Source organism: Pipistrellus hanaki (assembly GCF_964339955.1).
Source record: "Pipistrellus hanaki genome assembly, chromosome: 2".
NCBI lineage: Eukaryota > Metazoa > Chordata > Mammalia > Chiroptera > Vespertilionidae > Pipistrellus > Pipistrellus hanaki.
In genome coordinates this window covers 187,988,861-188,005,430 of record NC_140504.1, presented here as the reverse complement: position 1 = coordinate 188,005,430, position 16,570 = coordinate 187,988,861, and the positions used below count along the sequence as shown (strand labels likewise).

Here is a 16,570-nt window from a genome sequence, read left to right as displayed (position 1 = left end):
GCCAGCCCAAGGGCATGAGTGCCTGAAGGCAGGGACATTGAGAACCATTTTAGAGGCTGCCTACCTCAGGTCCCTGCTGCTGTCAGGGAAAAGGCATTCTACAGAGAGTGTAGGCCAGCTAATAGAAACATGAAGGGTTGGATATGTGTGACTAGAGGGATTAAGTATTCAATTGGTGTCTTAATCTTATTTATTATTTTAATATAGAGACAAGATAAGTTCATGGTAGTTACTTAAGTAACCAACAAGAAAGGCTATAAAGGAATGGTCAGAAAGTGCTTATCCAAAAATGCTTCATTCAGTCTGATGAAGTTAGAGGAGAATTGTTATACAGAGGCAATAGCAGTGCCAAATGGCACAGAAAGGTCAAGTGGGTGGGATCAAATTGTTGTGGGCCCTGTTGAATGGAGAAGAGACCACCCAAGAGGCAGAGACCCCTACCCGGGAAACAACTCCAAATAGCCAATTGCGGAGTCAAATAACAAATTTATTACAGATTCGAATCTGGGCTGCTGCCGCCAGGATGGAGCAGGCAGAAACAGCAGCCAGCAGTTACAAATCCAGCTTTTTATACATTTCAAAAAAAGGGGGGTTGAGGTCCACGGGGCTGGAGCTGACTGGTTTCTATATTGCTTAACCTTGCAGTTGTATGTATCGGCCAGATGGCCTAATCTCCCTTCTTGGTTCGTTCTGTTCTTTTAGCCTTGACTAACCCAGACTGTTGATTTGGCCTTCAGGTCCAGGAGGGGGAGGGATGAGTAACTTTCTACCCTCCAGGCAAGGTCAGTAATTTCCCACTCCTCAGCAAGTAATCAAAGGCCGAAGTCAGATAGCAAAGCTAAAATTCAAACAGCAGTTTTTACCAAAGTATGGTTGCCACCATATTTCATTCCCCACTGGTTTTTTTGTACAAGAGTCAAATCATTGACTCATCCTACTTCCTTGCTCTCCAGTCCCCTAGTATATTTAGCCTTACTTAGCTCCGGACTTTCTCACTTGGTTAGTAAAAATGTTTTTACAGTTACCAAAACCTCTAGTACTACAGTTCCCATTAGTACTGTCTTTACTGAAGTCCAATTCCCCTCCTGGCATCAAGTCTCCTCCTGGCCTGTGTGGAGGCCAGGCTAGAGATCTCACGGGTGAGGCTGCTGGTTGCCAGGATCTAGGTTGTTTTCTGTGCAGGAGCTGGGAGTGGTGTAGCCAGGTCTGGGTGCCGTCTACTTCAACAGCCGTGGGCGTGCTCAGGATAACAGTGTAGCGTCCCTTTCAGGTTGGAGTGAGTCTTTGGGCAGTGAACTTCTTTACCCACAGAGTCTCCGGGCTGGATGAGGTGTACAGGGTCCACAGGGGGCACTGGCAGTGCATCTGGAACAAGCTTATGCATGGCTTCTGGGTAAATTGTAGAGCCTGTAAGGACTTGAGCAAGGGAATGGTTATGAATTCTAGCTTTCAGTTTCTCCCTGACCCCAGGAAGGATGGAGGGAGGTCTACCATACACAATCTCAAAAAGAGGGGGGGAAACCATCCCAGTAGGAGATACACCCGGCCTATAATAGGGCGAAGGGCAGGGGGTTGGTCCAATTTTCACCGGTTTTTAGGACAAATTTAATTAAACTTTTTAGAGTTCCACTCATGCCTGTCCTAAGGCTTGAGCTATACTTTGAGATACCTTGCTACAAAGGCTGGGCTGTTATCTGATCCTATGACTACTGGCAGCTCGACTCTAGGTATAATCTCCTGGAGTAATTTCTTGACTACTACAGAGGCAGTTTCTATCCTATGCTTCAACTTAATCTGAGAAGGTGTCTATAAAAACTAGCATATACTTGTACTTTAATGCTGGTGGCTTAATCTCTATGAAACCCACCTTCTAATGCTCTCCTAGGGAATTTCCCTGGGGCCCGAATTCCCAGGGGGTCCCTCAATTCTTCCTTAACATTTACCTGTACACAGATAGTACTTCTAGTGTCTATACTTTTACCTTACTTAAGCTTCGTAGTATCTGCCTCACAGAAATTCAGAAGTCTTGATGATACCTAAGTGGGTAACCTGGCGTGACTGGGCAACTAATATCCGACTTAGAGCCTCTGGGACCAACAGTCTGTCATCTGGTAGGGTCCACCAACCATCTGGTCCTTCGATGACTTGCTTCTGTTCAGCCAATTCTTCCTCTTCTTTGGTGTAGGTTGGGGTCTGTCAGGGTTTCTAAGACTTGTAAAGGCCCCACTGGTTTTTGGGCATCTTCCTTTGCAGTTTGGTCTGTGGCTCTATTTTCTCTGGCTCTAATTGTCTCCCCTTTCTGATGTCCTTTGCAGTGCACTATTGCAACTGCTTTTGGGAGTCAGATGGCCTCAAATGATGGCCACTGCCCAGAGGCACACTGGCCACTCTGCTGCCACACGGTCTAGTCTCTTAGACAGATAGGCCACAGGTCTCTTCCAGGGACCTAGAGTCTGAGTGAGAATCCCTTTGGCAATGCCCCTTACCTCACTCACGTAAAGGTGGAAGGGCTTCGTGACATCTGGCGAGGCTAGGGCAGGTGCTGAGATGAGAGCCTTCTTTAGCTCCTCAAAGGCCTGTTGTTCTACTTCAGTCCAGTTTAGCAGCTGTGTTCCTCCAGTATGTAGGTCTACAGTCCTTCTTGATGTCCAAGGAAAACAGTCAGTTTGTCTGGTGGCTCCCTGGACTGATATCTTCCTAGAGGTCCCATCGGCTCTGTCAAGACTGAATAAACTGCCCAGTGCTCACCAGGAAATTAATAGCTTTGCCTCTCACTTGTAAGGTTACCCTTGGGGGATTAATTGAAAGGAGCCCTGGTTCTGTCAGTCTTCTTCCTGGAGGTTAAAAACCCTTGGAGTCTAAGTCTTCCTTTCTTTTAGATTGTCTCTGTCTCTTCTGGCCTCACCTTCTGTCTCTCTCCCTCTCTAATCTCTGTCCTTTCTTGTCTCTAGCTTGTATCTCTCTTCCTCCCTTTCTCACATACATACTTATCACTTTCTCTTCCAATCTTTGTTTCTGCTAATCCTTCCCTCTCGGATTCCCAGAGTCTCTTTCTTAAGTCTCTGTTTTGTTCTTTCCCTCTCTCCCTGTTTCTCTTTCTCATCACATGCACAACTTTCATAAAAACTTTATTAGCTTTTAAACCTTCTTTCTATGTCCTTCAAAAATCTACAACCATACCTCAAATCTTCTATTATTTTAGAATATTTAGGAAAGGCAGAGGGAAGAGAGAGCAAGTCTAGCACTCTGTTCCCAGTAGCCGCTTGAATTTTAAACTGCCACATTCTTCCTACAGATAAGACTGAGAAGGGGAACAGGAGAATTTTAACTGTGCCTTTAAGTCCCCTAATAGAACACGGTGAAAAGTGTCCAAGCAGTCATCGGGGGTTAAACCATGTTTTCACATTGTTTTAACACAATTCTAAATAAATTATAAACCTTTGTGATGAAGTCTACTTAAATCTATAGAGTAGGCACACATGACTGAAACCAAAAATGATTCCCAAACAAAATACAAGGTGCAGGTACAAGCCCAAGTTCAAGCTTACAATGCAATTAGAAATGATAACAATGGCATATGAGAAAAGCAAAACAAAACAAATTAATATGGCTATCACTTTTTCTACATTAAGAGAAAAACATATGACTTGGCTTACTTCTTTACAAGAGGTACACTATAAATTCCCAGCAAATTTACTTAGGTCTGTATGAAACAATCTGGAGAGGGCTCAAGCATCATATAGATTCCTCATCTGACAAATGAGAATAAATCAATCCTTGAGATCTTTGATCATTACTGCTTATTCTTAACACATATAATACAGTTTAGCCTGCCATATTCTAGGCATTTAGTTACTGTAATTAACTTTTCCTAATTTAATTTATACTTTGAACTTTTAAAGCTGGCAAGTAAAATATATTTGGCTTTTTTTTTCTTCAGATTAATAACATTACATTTCTCAATTATAATTCATACTTAAGTACAATAGCTATATGACCCTGTTTAGCTGATACCAATGACAAAGACTAAACATTGTAAGCAAGGCCATTGGGGTATCTTCACCATGGAATTACCTGCCACTCCCTGTAGATCACTGGAGTAGCATTCAAATGCAAATGAACACATTCTTTAGCTGAAGACTCCTAGCCATTCCTGTAAACTTGTTACCAGTATCACCTAGGTAGTTTCCGCCTCAAGGTGGGGAATTTCAAAAGCTGGTGGGGAATTATCTGCTGCCTCCAGCTATTCAAAACAACCCCTGGAGGGAATAGACACCAGGTGGGCTGAGGCAGGGAGTACACGGGTCCGAGGGGTCCCAGGTGTTGAAGGAGGTGCTTCCACCAGGGCTTTTTCATCTGGCAGTCCTCCACTTGCCTCTTGCTAGCGAAGGTGCCTTGGGGGAACTGGTGACCCCTACACTATAATCAGACCCCCTGACCTTTTTGACAAGCTCTTACTGATTTCAAAATTATAACTTAAGAGTTGATATACACAAGGACCAAGTGGCCCACAAAATATTTTCCTTTTCTTTTAAAGATTTTACAATGTAAACTTAAATGGCCAATTGAAACAAACAGTTCTGAGACAGTTCCTCCACCACTGATCAGACTGGGTGGTGGCAGACATAAGATTCATTTAGGTTTTTTTTTTGTACCACAATTGTTACAATTTCATACCTTCCAATCAATAAACATAGACATAAATATTGTTAGGTGGGCTGATACCCCTCTGATAGAAAGCAAAGCACCCCTGGGAAAAAGGAATCCCAGTGGCCACTCGGGGTAGTTTGCTAGCCATCAGAGCACTCAGCTTTAAACAAATTAAAGGTTTCTTTCTTTCTCTCTGCTCGCCTGTGGCCGGCCGAGTAAGACGGACCTGGGAGGTCTCTCTCCCAATTTTCCCTTGTCAAGGAGACAACCACACTCCTTCAGCCATTTGGGGTTATCAAAAAGAACATCAATCCAAATATCAATGTATGGAATTTGGTCCAGATGCCCGGGGCTTCCATAGACTATCCGCCGGACTCCCGTGCAGGGTCCCATGTCTAGGGTCCCTGTTGAAGGCCAATCAACCCCAAATGTCGGCCACTCCAACTTACAGAGTCTCCAGAGAGTGAAGGCATCTACAGAAACACCATAGCCTTCACCCTTTTCTGAAGTCAGAAAAAATTTTTAATCATACATTCAAGGGGACTTAGGTGACTCTCCCTCGAGTTTCCTTGTCCCATTTCTCTCTTTCTTCCCAATCTATAAACAGTTAGGCAACAAATAAGTCCAAAACAAGGACGACAAGTAACATTCCTAGAAACACAAAAAACCAGACATACCACAGCATCTCTTTCACTCTTCCACCCACTCGAACAACAAGAAACCAAGACCGCAGGTGGGGCGTCCCCCACTCCGGCCGGATCTGAGAACTTCTGGCAGCGTCCCGCCGTTCTCTGATCCCAAGCGCTCGTGAGCAACCAAGAACAAGAAACAGAAGGAACAAATGAGGCCTCTACTTACCGGCGCCGTTCAAGTAGTCCGGACGACAAGAATGGGGCGTCTGCCCGTCTGGGGGTCTCTATCATCCCGGACGAGCCCCCAGAATGTTGAATGGAGAAGAGACCACCCAAGAGGCAGAGACCCCTACCCGGGAAACAACTCCAAATAGCCAATTGCGGAGTCAAATAACAAATTTATTACAGATTCGAATCTGGGCTGCTGCCGCCAGGATGGAGCAGGCAGAAACAGCAGCCAGCAGTTACAAATCCAGCTTTTTATACATTTCAAAAAAAGGGGGGTGGAGGTCCACGGGGCTGGAGCTGACTGGTTTCTATATTGCTTAACCTTGCAGTTGTATGTATCGGCCAGATGGCCTAATCTCCCTTCTTGGTTCGTTCTGTTCTTTTAGCCTTGACTAACCCAGACTGTTGATTTGGCCTTCAGGTCCAGGAGGGGGAGGGATGAGTAACTTTCTACCCTCCAGGCAAGGTCAGTAATTTCCCACTCCTCAGCAAGTAATCAAAGGCCGAAGTCAGATAGCAAAGCTAAAATTCAAACAGCAGTTTTTACCAAAGTATGGTTGCCACCATATTTCAGGCCCTACTTGCCAAACCCAAGGAGCGTGGGGTTCTTGCGTCAAGCTGATCTCTCTTTCTGGGTACTTGTGTTCCGTAGGCCATGATGGGATGTCTTGTGGGTGCAGAAGGTCATTCAGCATTCCAGAGAATCCTGGATAAAGTAAGAGCCGGGAGCCTGGATGTTCAGACGGTTGTGTCCCTGCTGAGGCTGTACCAGGATTCTAATCCTGCAGTGAAGACAGCCCTGGCAGGTGGAAAGCCAGAGGCTGCGGAAGCCGTGCAGCCAAGAGGTAGGAGAAGCCCATCCACTGGATCACCCAGTTTTATTCTGGGCAGATGCTATGAATTTTGCTCCAGTGATTCATTTCTTCAGTGGCCTAGTTACTGTGAAGTGATTTTCACATAAATTGTGCATGTAACTCCAGAAGCTGCGTGTTAAATATGTACAAGCTAAATTGGAGACTCCATTTCTATCCCCTCGTGTGCTAAACGAGTCTGACACCTTGAGGTTGGAGAATGCCATCAGTGTTCTTCTGCCCTTCACAAAGCCACGCACCCTCCCCGATGTGCTGAGCCCAGGGTGAGCTGGTTCGCTGACAGCACTTTAAAGGCTGCAGCTTGTCTCTTTGGGGTTCGGTACAAAGCAGTGGCCTTGCCAACCAGAAGTTAACCTCTGGCTGGCTCTGCGGCTTTGTGTTTCCACAGATAAATGAAATACTTTTCCTTTCATACAATTTAAACAGAATAATAAAGTGTTTTCCTCTCCAAAAAGCGAGATTCTGCATTTGGATCCTCAGAATAGGCTGAGAACCACTTTGCTATTCTGTTAGATCTCTCTTGACAAACCATGCTGTCATTTTCTTCAAATTGACCGGCTTCTCTTGTGCGTCTCTAACTCTTTCCCCCCAGGGAGCACGGGAGAGGGAAAGACCTTGTCCGCTCTGTTACTAGAACACAAAGAGGACCTGATCCGCTGTGTAACCCAGCTGAGACCTATTATGGAGTTCCTGGAAACAGCCACGGAGGGATTCCTGCCTGGCACCGAGAAAAGGGTAACTGTCTAGCGTCTCTCCTCCCTTCTGGATTTATAAGGCACTGTGTTTTTTTTTTAAACTTCTTTTGCGGCATGTAGCAATTTTCGCCTTGCAGTATGTTTGTACATAATACATAGTGAGCACCTTGAAGTTCAGGCTCTTGATTCATGCCTCTGCATCCTAGCAGCAGCCTGCCAAGGGCCTTACGCATTGTAGTTGTCCATTAAATGGGCAGGTATACAGCGGATGGGTATTCCTGCTCTAGTCAGTGAGTTTATGAAATAGTTGTCCCAAGAATTGAAATGTCTAGGTATATTTGTAATTATATGACACTTTTTCCTTTTTAAAGAAATTATATACTGTTCATCTGTAGAAAACAGTGGGGCAGGGGGGTGGAATTCCAATATCCCGCCATCCCATCACTCAGAGGTGTCACTGCTAGCCTTGTCTCCCCTTTTCTTGTCTGAGTCATCCTTGCACGGGGTTATCAGACAGTTTTTTAACTGTTTTATTTAATGTATTGTCAATACACCTCCTTACTTCAGTATGGATTTTGGGAGCTGTATTGTACTCTGTCCAATGGACATACCATAATTCATTAATTCTTTATTGTTGGGCATTTGCTCCCAGTATTTTGCTATTGTAAATGATGTTTCAGAGAGCCCCCTGGCTCTTACTCTTTGCATACTTCTGAAGTCCTTTCCTTAGAATAATTTTAAGAAGTGGGATTTTGAAATAATATAAAGTGTTTCAAGTGCTTGGTATATGTTGTCAATTGCCCTTCAGGAAGGTTATACCGATTTACTCTCCCACCAGCCGGCTACTAAAATCCTCATAAAACTGCTGGCATGTCTTCTCAAGTCACCTAGATAACTGTATTTGTCGGTGTTATTGATTTCAACTTTGTGCTAAAAATATTTTTATATCTGGAAGGAAGCAATAAGAACAGAGAACTTTTGTGGCATCAATTCTTTGTGCGAAGTGGCTTAAATGTTCAGGGGAGAAAATGTTTACAATAATCACTGGTATGATGGCTAAGCACTGGATGAATATTGAGACTGGATTCTACATTTCCTTTTTTCTTTTTTCCAGTAATCTTGTATTGCTATTGTTTCATATAAAATGGGAATAATCTTTAATCTCAAAATTGTGTTTTGCAAATTAGGTTTTTAAATTTTTAACTCCTTTGAACTTCTTCGAAAAAATATAATACACAAAATAATATTAAAATGAAACCCCTGTTTTATCCTTAGACTTCAAATTAAGTGTAATTTCTGGCACTCAAAGTAAGTTGCTTATGTGCTGGAGGCACCTGATACCTTAGTGATTCCATTCGATTACTCATTCAAACCTTTTCCTTGATAGCTGGATTGGATGTGTCCTCTGAACTGTTTCATTATCTTGGTAAAACAGCATTGATAGGGTGAGCCCAAACTCAGCCTCATTGTGTGCTGCAAGGCAGACCATGCTGTCATTTTCTTCTGTCGTTTTCACTTAACTTGACAGAAAGGGCTGAAGCAGAAGAACTTAAATTAGTAACAAATTACAAAAAACATTTCTTAGGATTGGGTTCCACCAGAGCCTCATTAAGCTACTCCTTTTCACAAAGATTGAAGCAAAATAATAAAGTAGGTGTGTAGAGGTGAATGCTGATCAAATAGCCGCAGTGTTTTGACATCACGTGGAACATGCACGCAGGCCTTTTAGAGCTTTTTTCCTGCTACGGAGTGATGTTAATGACAGGCACCATGGCCCTTATCTGTACATATCCTGGGTTCTGCAAGAAATGGTGAGTAAGAATGACTTCAGGATTAGAAACATACAAAGACAGGAATTACATAGCTGCCATTTACTTATTGCTTGCTATGTGCCAAGAAATACGCTGGGGACCTTTTAAGTTTATAAACTCTACCCTCACAGCAACATTATGAAGCTATGGCTATTTCCCTAATTTTAGAGGAAGAAACAGGCACTTTGAAGGTTAAGCAGCTCACCCAAAGTCACAGCTGCTTGTAGCCAATACTGGAACCCAGACTTCTCAACAAAGCACATTTTCTTAACCACTGTGCGTACTGCTGCTAATAATATCAGTAACTACTGTCATTTAGTCACAATCACACATGTCCTAGGGGTTATGCTAGGCTCTCCAAACAGCAGCTTCATTCTAGACGTCTCTTAAGAATAGTGCAAGAGGTGGTACACTTATCCTTCTTTGCAGATGAGGAAAATAAGGTTCAAGCTCACACGGGCAATAAATTTAGAACTGGGATTCAAACTAGGCCTATCTGGCTTGAAAACGCATTCCTACTCTTAAAGTAACTGGCTTCCTCATTGTGTATCAGTTATTGCTTCGGCATGAAGAGATAGCACTGAAATCAATATGGGTTTTAGATACAAGCTCTTAAATTTTAAATTATGATTCATTTAGTAGAAATCTTAGATACATTAGACCTTAAAGAAAATGACTGTGGTGTACTGACAAGGAATATGACAACTCATTTATAATATATCCATTCCTTTAATATATACCGGTATATAATATAAAATTTTCCTTTCACATATATAAAATTAATTTTTAAAGTATATTTTTATTGATTTCAGAGAGGGAGAGAGAGATAGAAACATCAATGATGAGAGAGAATCATTGATCAGCTGCCTCCTGCATACCCCCCCACTGGAGATCAAGCCTGCAACCCAGGCATGTGCCCTTGACTGGAATCGAACCCGGGACCCTTCAGTCTGCAGGCCGATGCTATTATCCACTGAACCAAACCAGCTAGGGCAAACCAATTTGTTTTTATAGCAAAAGTTATTATTTTAAACTGGGAGTTAATTTGATAGTGGCATCCTCTCGCATGATGCTGTGAATGATGTGCTGGACGGCTTCTCCTGAGAGCTGGTACTTTTCCAAAGGAAAGTTCAAAATTCAGTCACTGTGAACCTGTAAATTATGTATTGAAATAACCCCCTGCCTTATCAGTTCCATAAGAGCCACGTTATGCATAGTGATTTGTAAATCCATTAAGAAACAGTTCTATTGTAATAGGAAAATATCTGTAAAAGGATGTCATCTGTTTAATTTTTCATCTTTTTGCTTGGTCCTTATGCACGCTTGACTCAGAACACCCTTTAACACACCAGGAAGAACAGATGATGTGGGTGATGACTGGAGCAGGTATATGAGGCCATTGGGAATGAGAAGGATAGACAGCAAAGAATCCACAGAAAGCTAATCCAAAAGTGTACTTTACGTCTTATTTTGGAGGACACAGATTAACATGTAAATTATCTGGTATTCAAAATGTTGTACAAATAAAGTAAAAAGAAGTAAAATAATAGAATTGTGTTGAAATTGCAACCTGTACCACTGTCGTGTACTTTACTGAACAGAAATGCTATAACTGTATTAATTGCCCATCTGTTTCCCAGCCTTAGTGTCAGAACAGACTGAATCTTAAGAATCAGGTTAGATGTAAGCTACTTGCTCTGCTATTCAATATGTAGGCCCAGTGTAAGAGTATTTTCACAAAATGCAAACTGTTGGAGGCAAAGAAATATACACTATCTGCCACTGAGAAAGATTGATTTTCATGGAGCTATTTGTTCGGAGAATGTCTTAGGTTTCTATTGAAGCAGAATAAGGAGGAGACTTTGACAAAAATAACACCAAAGACCAGCAGAGGGAGGACCTGGAGACGGGGCATCTGGTAATACCAGCTTGCTGGCCTCTCCAGTGGTGCGACAGATACACTAGAATTGCCAGTAACTGGTGTCTGGTTGATTGCTTGCCACCACAGGTGATTCTGAATTGTTGTGAGAGCGGAACACCCAAGGAGACAATAGAAAAGTTGTTGCACAGAATGTCTGAGGAGAGGACCCTGACTGCGGAGAGTTTGGTAAAAGTCCTTCAGGCTGTGAAGATGGCGTTCCCGGATTTGGGCCTCCTGCTGGAGAGTTTGCAGAAACGAGCCACTTTGCCAAGCACCGCAGGTATTGTTAATTGCTGGCTCTCTGGACTGGAACTGCTCCTGCAGAAAATTATAGCTTAAACACGCGTTAGTGCCATGCAAGATAATGTTAAGAAATGCCATTGCAAAACAGAAACTAGCTGTCACCAATCAGTGATTCTAATATTTCTGAAGTTAAGATCTGGAATCTGAGAACCATTCTTTCCTATTAAGCTCCCTTATGATGGTCCAGCGGTGCAGGGTTTGTTAAGTGTGGCTTTCCCAGGATGTCACGTGTCATCAAATGGGCTCACAAGGCTCACGATTTTGACACGTTATGTTGACAAATGTGAACAGTAAAAACTCAAATCTTGATTTTCCCATTTCCACTGAGTGCTGTTTGGTTCCAGTAGCCCTCCTGTCCATTCAGTTTGGGGCAGGGAGTCCGTATTTCATCCTTAGAAAGACACCCACTCTAGCCAGTTCTCTTCTGTATTAGAGCATTTGAAACTAGATGGTTTTCAGGAAAAGCAGGAAGTGAGAACTTTTTTCTAGCTTTTAAAAGTAATATATACTTACACGGACTTGAACAGTTTTAAAAATAAAGGGAAAAAAAAAACAACCTAAAATCCTATCACTTGATTATATCAATATTTACACATTGTCATATTTTATCTGTCAATTACTTGTACAGTGTTGAGATACTTAACCAAATGGTGTAATTTTTCTCATTTAACAGTATAATATAAGCATTCTCCCCCATTACAAAAAGTTCCCTATAATCCCATTTTTTAAGGGTAGGTAGTTTTCATTCACAAAGATGTGAATGATATATTACTCATGCCCTTGTTTGGGTACACATGTAGCATAATGGGTAAGACTGTCAAGACTACTCATTTTGTAGCTGTGTGACCCTGAGCAAGTGACTTACACTTTTTGAACCTCATTCTCTCCTCTGTGAAATAGAGATAAGAAAGGTACCTGTCACATTCGTTTTTGTGGCTTCCATGAGATTATATATGTAAAACAGTTAGCACAGTGCCTGCATATCATAGGCACTCATAGTCGTTATTATCTTCATCGTCATCACCACCACAAGTTATACAGTGACAATACCTTGATCCCCAGGACCGGAATTATTGGACCAAAAGGGAGAATAACTTTTTAAATATCAGCAAAGCTAATGGAAATGCCTGATGGTGTTGATTTTTCTTTAATTTCAAATAAATATGACCTCTTAAAGGAGAGCATCTAGCAGATTGGCTCAAGGGTTTGTAAACAGAACGGTGGGGCAGCTTCACTACCACAGTCTCGGCTCACACCTGCCTGTATTTGACCACCACATGGATCCTCTGCCTCAGCCTTGATAAGCCAAATCCCTTGAATCTGTTCATCTGGTTCTGTTACACGTGAAGCCTTCTAGTCACTCCCTTCTCTCCTCACCCCCTTCCCAGCCCATTGAGCAACCGCTAGCTTCTGCCACAGGCACTAACTTTCAGAGGCTTAATGGTCTGTGACCCTGCACACCGAGTGATCGAGTGCAGCCTGAAGGACATCTGAGCATGAACATGCTCACGAGGCCTAAGCCAGGAGCTGAGCTCCTCTCCGGAGGACACAGTGCCCTTGCGCTGACTTCTCCCCTCCTCTCTCATTGAAACTCCCTGGCCCTCCATAGGAGAAGCCCCCCAGGAGCTGTGTTCCACCGAACATTATTGTTTTTCTAATATCCTTACAGTCCAAGCGAGCCCTGAAGATTACGGGACGGAGCTATTGAGACGCTATCAGGAAAACCTCTCTGAGATTTTCACAGACAACCAGATGTTATTAAACATGATCCCGCACCTGAGGAGTTTAGCCCCTGGAGAAAGAGAGGTAAGAGAGGGGACGGGGAGGGAGGTGTAAAATAAGAAAGTAGAGAAAAAGATGAATTTTTTTTAAAAGTATTTATATCTTATATAAATATACACACACAGCCATGTTGAGAAATGCTAAGGGGTCAGTAGAGGAGAAATAGAAGGTGATTCCGTTCCTGAGACGGCATGGCAAGTAGGATAGCTGTAACTTCTGCAGAAATAAGGAAAGGCACCCAACAGGAGGCATGAAGAACTTCGTTATGTACAAGCATCTCTCTGTAGAGTGAGTGAAGGTGCTGAGAACTCCTCCCATAGGCACAGTCCCTGGACCCAGTGGCCAGGAAGCCCCTCACGTGAGTGTTTGTGCTGCCTCCTGAAGGTCATGGAGAAGTTGGTGAAACGTGACTCTGGTTCCGGTGGTTGCAGTTCTTTGATGTCAGCAGTTCTAGAAAAGCAGACCCTGTCCGCGACAGCCGTTTGGCAGCTGCTGCTGCTGGTTCAGGAGGCGAAGGCCTGCCCGCTGAGCCCGCTCATGGAGGAAATGCGAAGGGAGCCGGGCGCCGGGGCTTTCTTCCAGGCAGGTAGGTGACCGACCTGCGCGTGGCCGGCCCACTAGAGGTTGTCAGGAGATATCAGGGGCTCTCTATGGCAGCCTCCAGGCCCTCCCGTTAGAAATCAGGACGAGTCATTTTGTTTCAGAACGTAAACCTTTTAAAATGAAAGATGCAGTAAGTATTCTAAGCTTTTATTAGGAGTTATATCTCAGTGCCATTTTCCTTGCTCCCACCCCCAGCTAGGAGACAGGTGAAGTGTACTCTCATTATGAAGAATTGATTGAGAAAAGGTGAAGAGAATTCCAGAGCCCAGAACGGTGCTCATAGTTTACTAATGGGTTCTCACCCCCTTTTCTTCCAGTGAGCACCCCAGAAAGTGCTGCCTTAGGGGCCATCCTGAGGCACCGCGCGCTGATCCTGGAGGCCATCCAGCGCACGCTTGAACTCAAGGGCTTGACCTCAGAGGAAGAGCGCCTGGCGGAGGCTGTGAAAGAGGTGAGGTGGGAATGGAAAGCACGCTGTTTGGAGAGTCAGTGCTGGGCCTGCCTCACTCCTGGGGAGGAACCAGCTTCGGCGGAGTGCCTGTGTGTGCGAGCCTCTGCCAGCCACACCTCTTCTGCTCTACGTGGGGGGTGATGTCATCCCCAGTGAACGGATAAGGGAACTGAGGCTCCGAGTGTTCGGTAGCTTGTCTGGTTGCTCCAGCTGCTCAGAGATGAAGCAGAGTGCAAACCAGGTTCATGTGACAAACCCACTAAATTTATTCCTTTTGTCTAAACCTCGAAAACCAAGGGAGCCATACTGCTCTCTAACATGTTTTAAGAAGCAACTTCTTTTAGAGGAAGGAAGCTTAAATGGTCTTATGTGCTCCATTCTGGCTTCTAGAAAGAGCCAAGATACACATAGATAGAACAAAGCGTTTGCCCATATGGGGCGCAAATAGTGCCAACTCATTTTCTGTAAGGCTTCTCACAGTGTGGCCAGCAACCCAGAAAAGCCAGGTGGGGGCTGGGGGAGAATTCGTGGATGTCCAGCCCAGGACCAGGTGTATCTGGAGTGGGGAAGACTCATAAAGGAACAAAAACACAAGTTCACCGCAGTGCCTTTTGATCCACGTGGGCATGAGAGGTGTGCAGAGGGCTGGTTTCTCACTGCCACACCGGTGCCCGCCCCACCTTCGTCTGGCTCTCCAGCGGAGGAAGGCAGCACACGCTTCTGTGGGCTTCAGAGGGAAGATCCGGCTGTTAGACTCCCCCAGCGCCACACACTTCAGAGACGGGGCTTCTGCAGCTGATCAGTTGAGCCTCACTAATGAGTCTCATGCCTGCCTCCAGGGACAGCAGGCTTATTTAGAGAGACTTGAAAAGAGCAGAAATAAAATATCTTCCAAAATGAAAATTCCGTTTGGCCATCTGTGGATGATTTTGCTTTTATTTCCTCAGTGTACGACTGTTTCTGCCGATAGCTCTCACATTCTGAAAGAGGGTGGCTTTGAAAGAACGTTCGTGGCCTCTTGAAAGCCCCTTTCTTTAAAAAGCTGTTTCTTTACGAAAGAAAATGATGTTTAAAGGGTGCATCTAAGTATCTAAAAATGTAAAGCCACTGATCATGCAAATTACTTCCCGATACTGAAACAATTATCTATTATAAGAAGTTATTTTGATCTTCAAGGCAGAAACACCAACAACCAAATCCTACAGTTTTCCGAGCTTTTAACATTAAGATCTGGAGAAGTTCTGGTTGCTGAGAGGGTATTTCTCGTGGCAAACGCTTCCTGCTTCCTGGCGTGCACCTTTTCGTATCTGCACACTTGTCTTCCAGGTGCCTCCTTTTGCACTTGTTAATGTCCATGTTTTTTGGAAAACAGGGCTCTCCACTACATTTATCACAGGCATTGTAAGCTTGTTATAGATGGAGCAATGCCTTCCTGAAATTAGCTTGCTTTTTTTTTTTAAGTAGCAAACCATGTAGAAAATCTGTTGATATTAACCGCAAACCCTCGTCTCGTGGTGTTCATTTAGATTCTGAGCATCTCCTCTGAGACAGCCAGCCCTGAGGCCTCCCTGCGAGCCGTGCTGAGCAGAGCTGCGGAGAAATCGGTGTCGGCCACTGAGATGTGTCAGCTCCTGTGCAGCGCCCGCCGCTGCTCCCCTGGCCTGCAGCCTGTGGTGCAGGAGTTAGCACACACTGGTGAGGAACGGGTGGTGGGGTCCTGTCAGCTCCCGTATTGGAGAGAAGAGGCAGCAGTTCATAGAGTTCATCTTAGCTGTTTTATTTACTTATTTTATATGCTCTCGTATTTAGAAAAGTCAGACATAGATGCAGAATGATACTGTTTGTGCTAATCAAGTAAAGAGGATATTGCTTCCGAGTTTTCTGAGGGTCTCAAGTAGTCTGCATTATCCTCTGGAGCAGTGGAGAAACTTAGAGCCACGAGATTTCTCTCCTCTGCAGGTTTCCTTACTCAGGAAAACGGGGGGGAGGACAGGTGGAAGGTGAGTAATAAGTTTCGCCTGGAAGCCAACACCAACGCTGATGCGAAGGCAGCTGAGCCCGCTGAGGAAGACGGCCAGTCCCGGAAGCAGAACGGCCAGGGGGAGGCTCGCTCCCTGCCAGAACAAGAGAAAGATCCTTCTGCCTCCCCGGACTCTGCCAAGAAGAGCTTTGTGTGTACGGCCTGCGACAAGAGCTTCCATTTCTACTGCCGCCTGAAGGTGCACATGAAGCGCTGCCGGGTGGCCAAGAGCAAGCAGGTGCAGTGTAAGGAGTGCAGTGAGACCAAGGACTCTAAGAAAGAGCTGGAGAAGCACCAGCTGGAGGCCCATGGCGCAGGGGGCAAGGCTGAGGCCCCCAAGAAGAAGAAGAAGAGGCTTCCAGTGACCTGTGACCTCTGTGGGAGAGAATTTGCTCATGCCTCAGGTACATTCAGGAGGGCGAGGTAACTGGCCATGATCATTCTAGACTCTGTGGTTTGGACTCCAGGCCTGGCTCCTGGCTGTATGCACTCAGGGGCAGGGATGGGCTTAGAAAGCAGCAGGTTCCACTGAAACCTGTTGGGCTCAGTGGTAGAGCGTCAGTCTGCGGACTGAAAGGTCCCGGGTTCGATTCTGGTCAAGG

At 44.6% G+C, this 16,570-nt stretch overlaps 1 protein-coding gene across 1 annotated transcript in view; it reads left to right on the top strand.

Moving 5' to 3' along the window:
* ZBTB40 (zinc finger and BTB domain containing 40) overlaps positions 1–16,570 on the top strand; it is a 58,373-nt gene that overhangs the window by 27,972 nt on the left and 13,831 nt on the right. The window contains exons 4-11 of the mRNA XM_084874833.1: positions 6,163–6,355; positions 6,975–7,117; positions 10,897–11,089; positions 12,782–12,918; positions 13,279–13,480; positions 13,815–13,948; positions 15,475–15,643; positions 15,908–16,372. Of these exons, the coding sequence (XP_084730959.1) occupies positions 6,163–6,355; positions 6,975–7,117; positions 10,897–11,089; positions 12,782–12,918; positions 13,279–13,480; positions 13,815–13,948; positions 15,475–15,643; positions 15,908–16,372 (1,636 nt within the window). The remainder of the gene's footprint in view (positions 1–6,162; positions 6,356–6,974; positions 7,118–10,896; positions 11,090–12,781; positions 12,919–13,278; positions 13,481–13,814; positions 13,949–15,474; positions 15,644–15,907; positions 16,373–16,570) is intronic.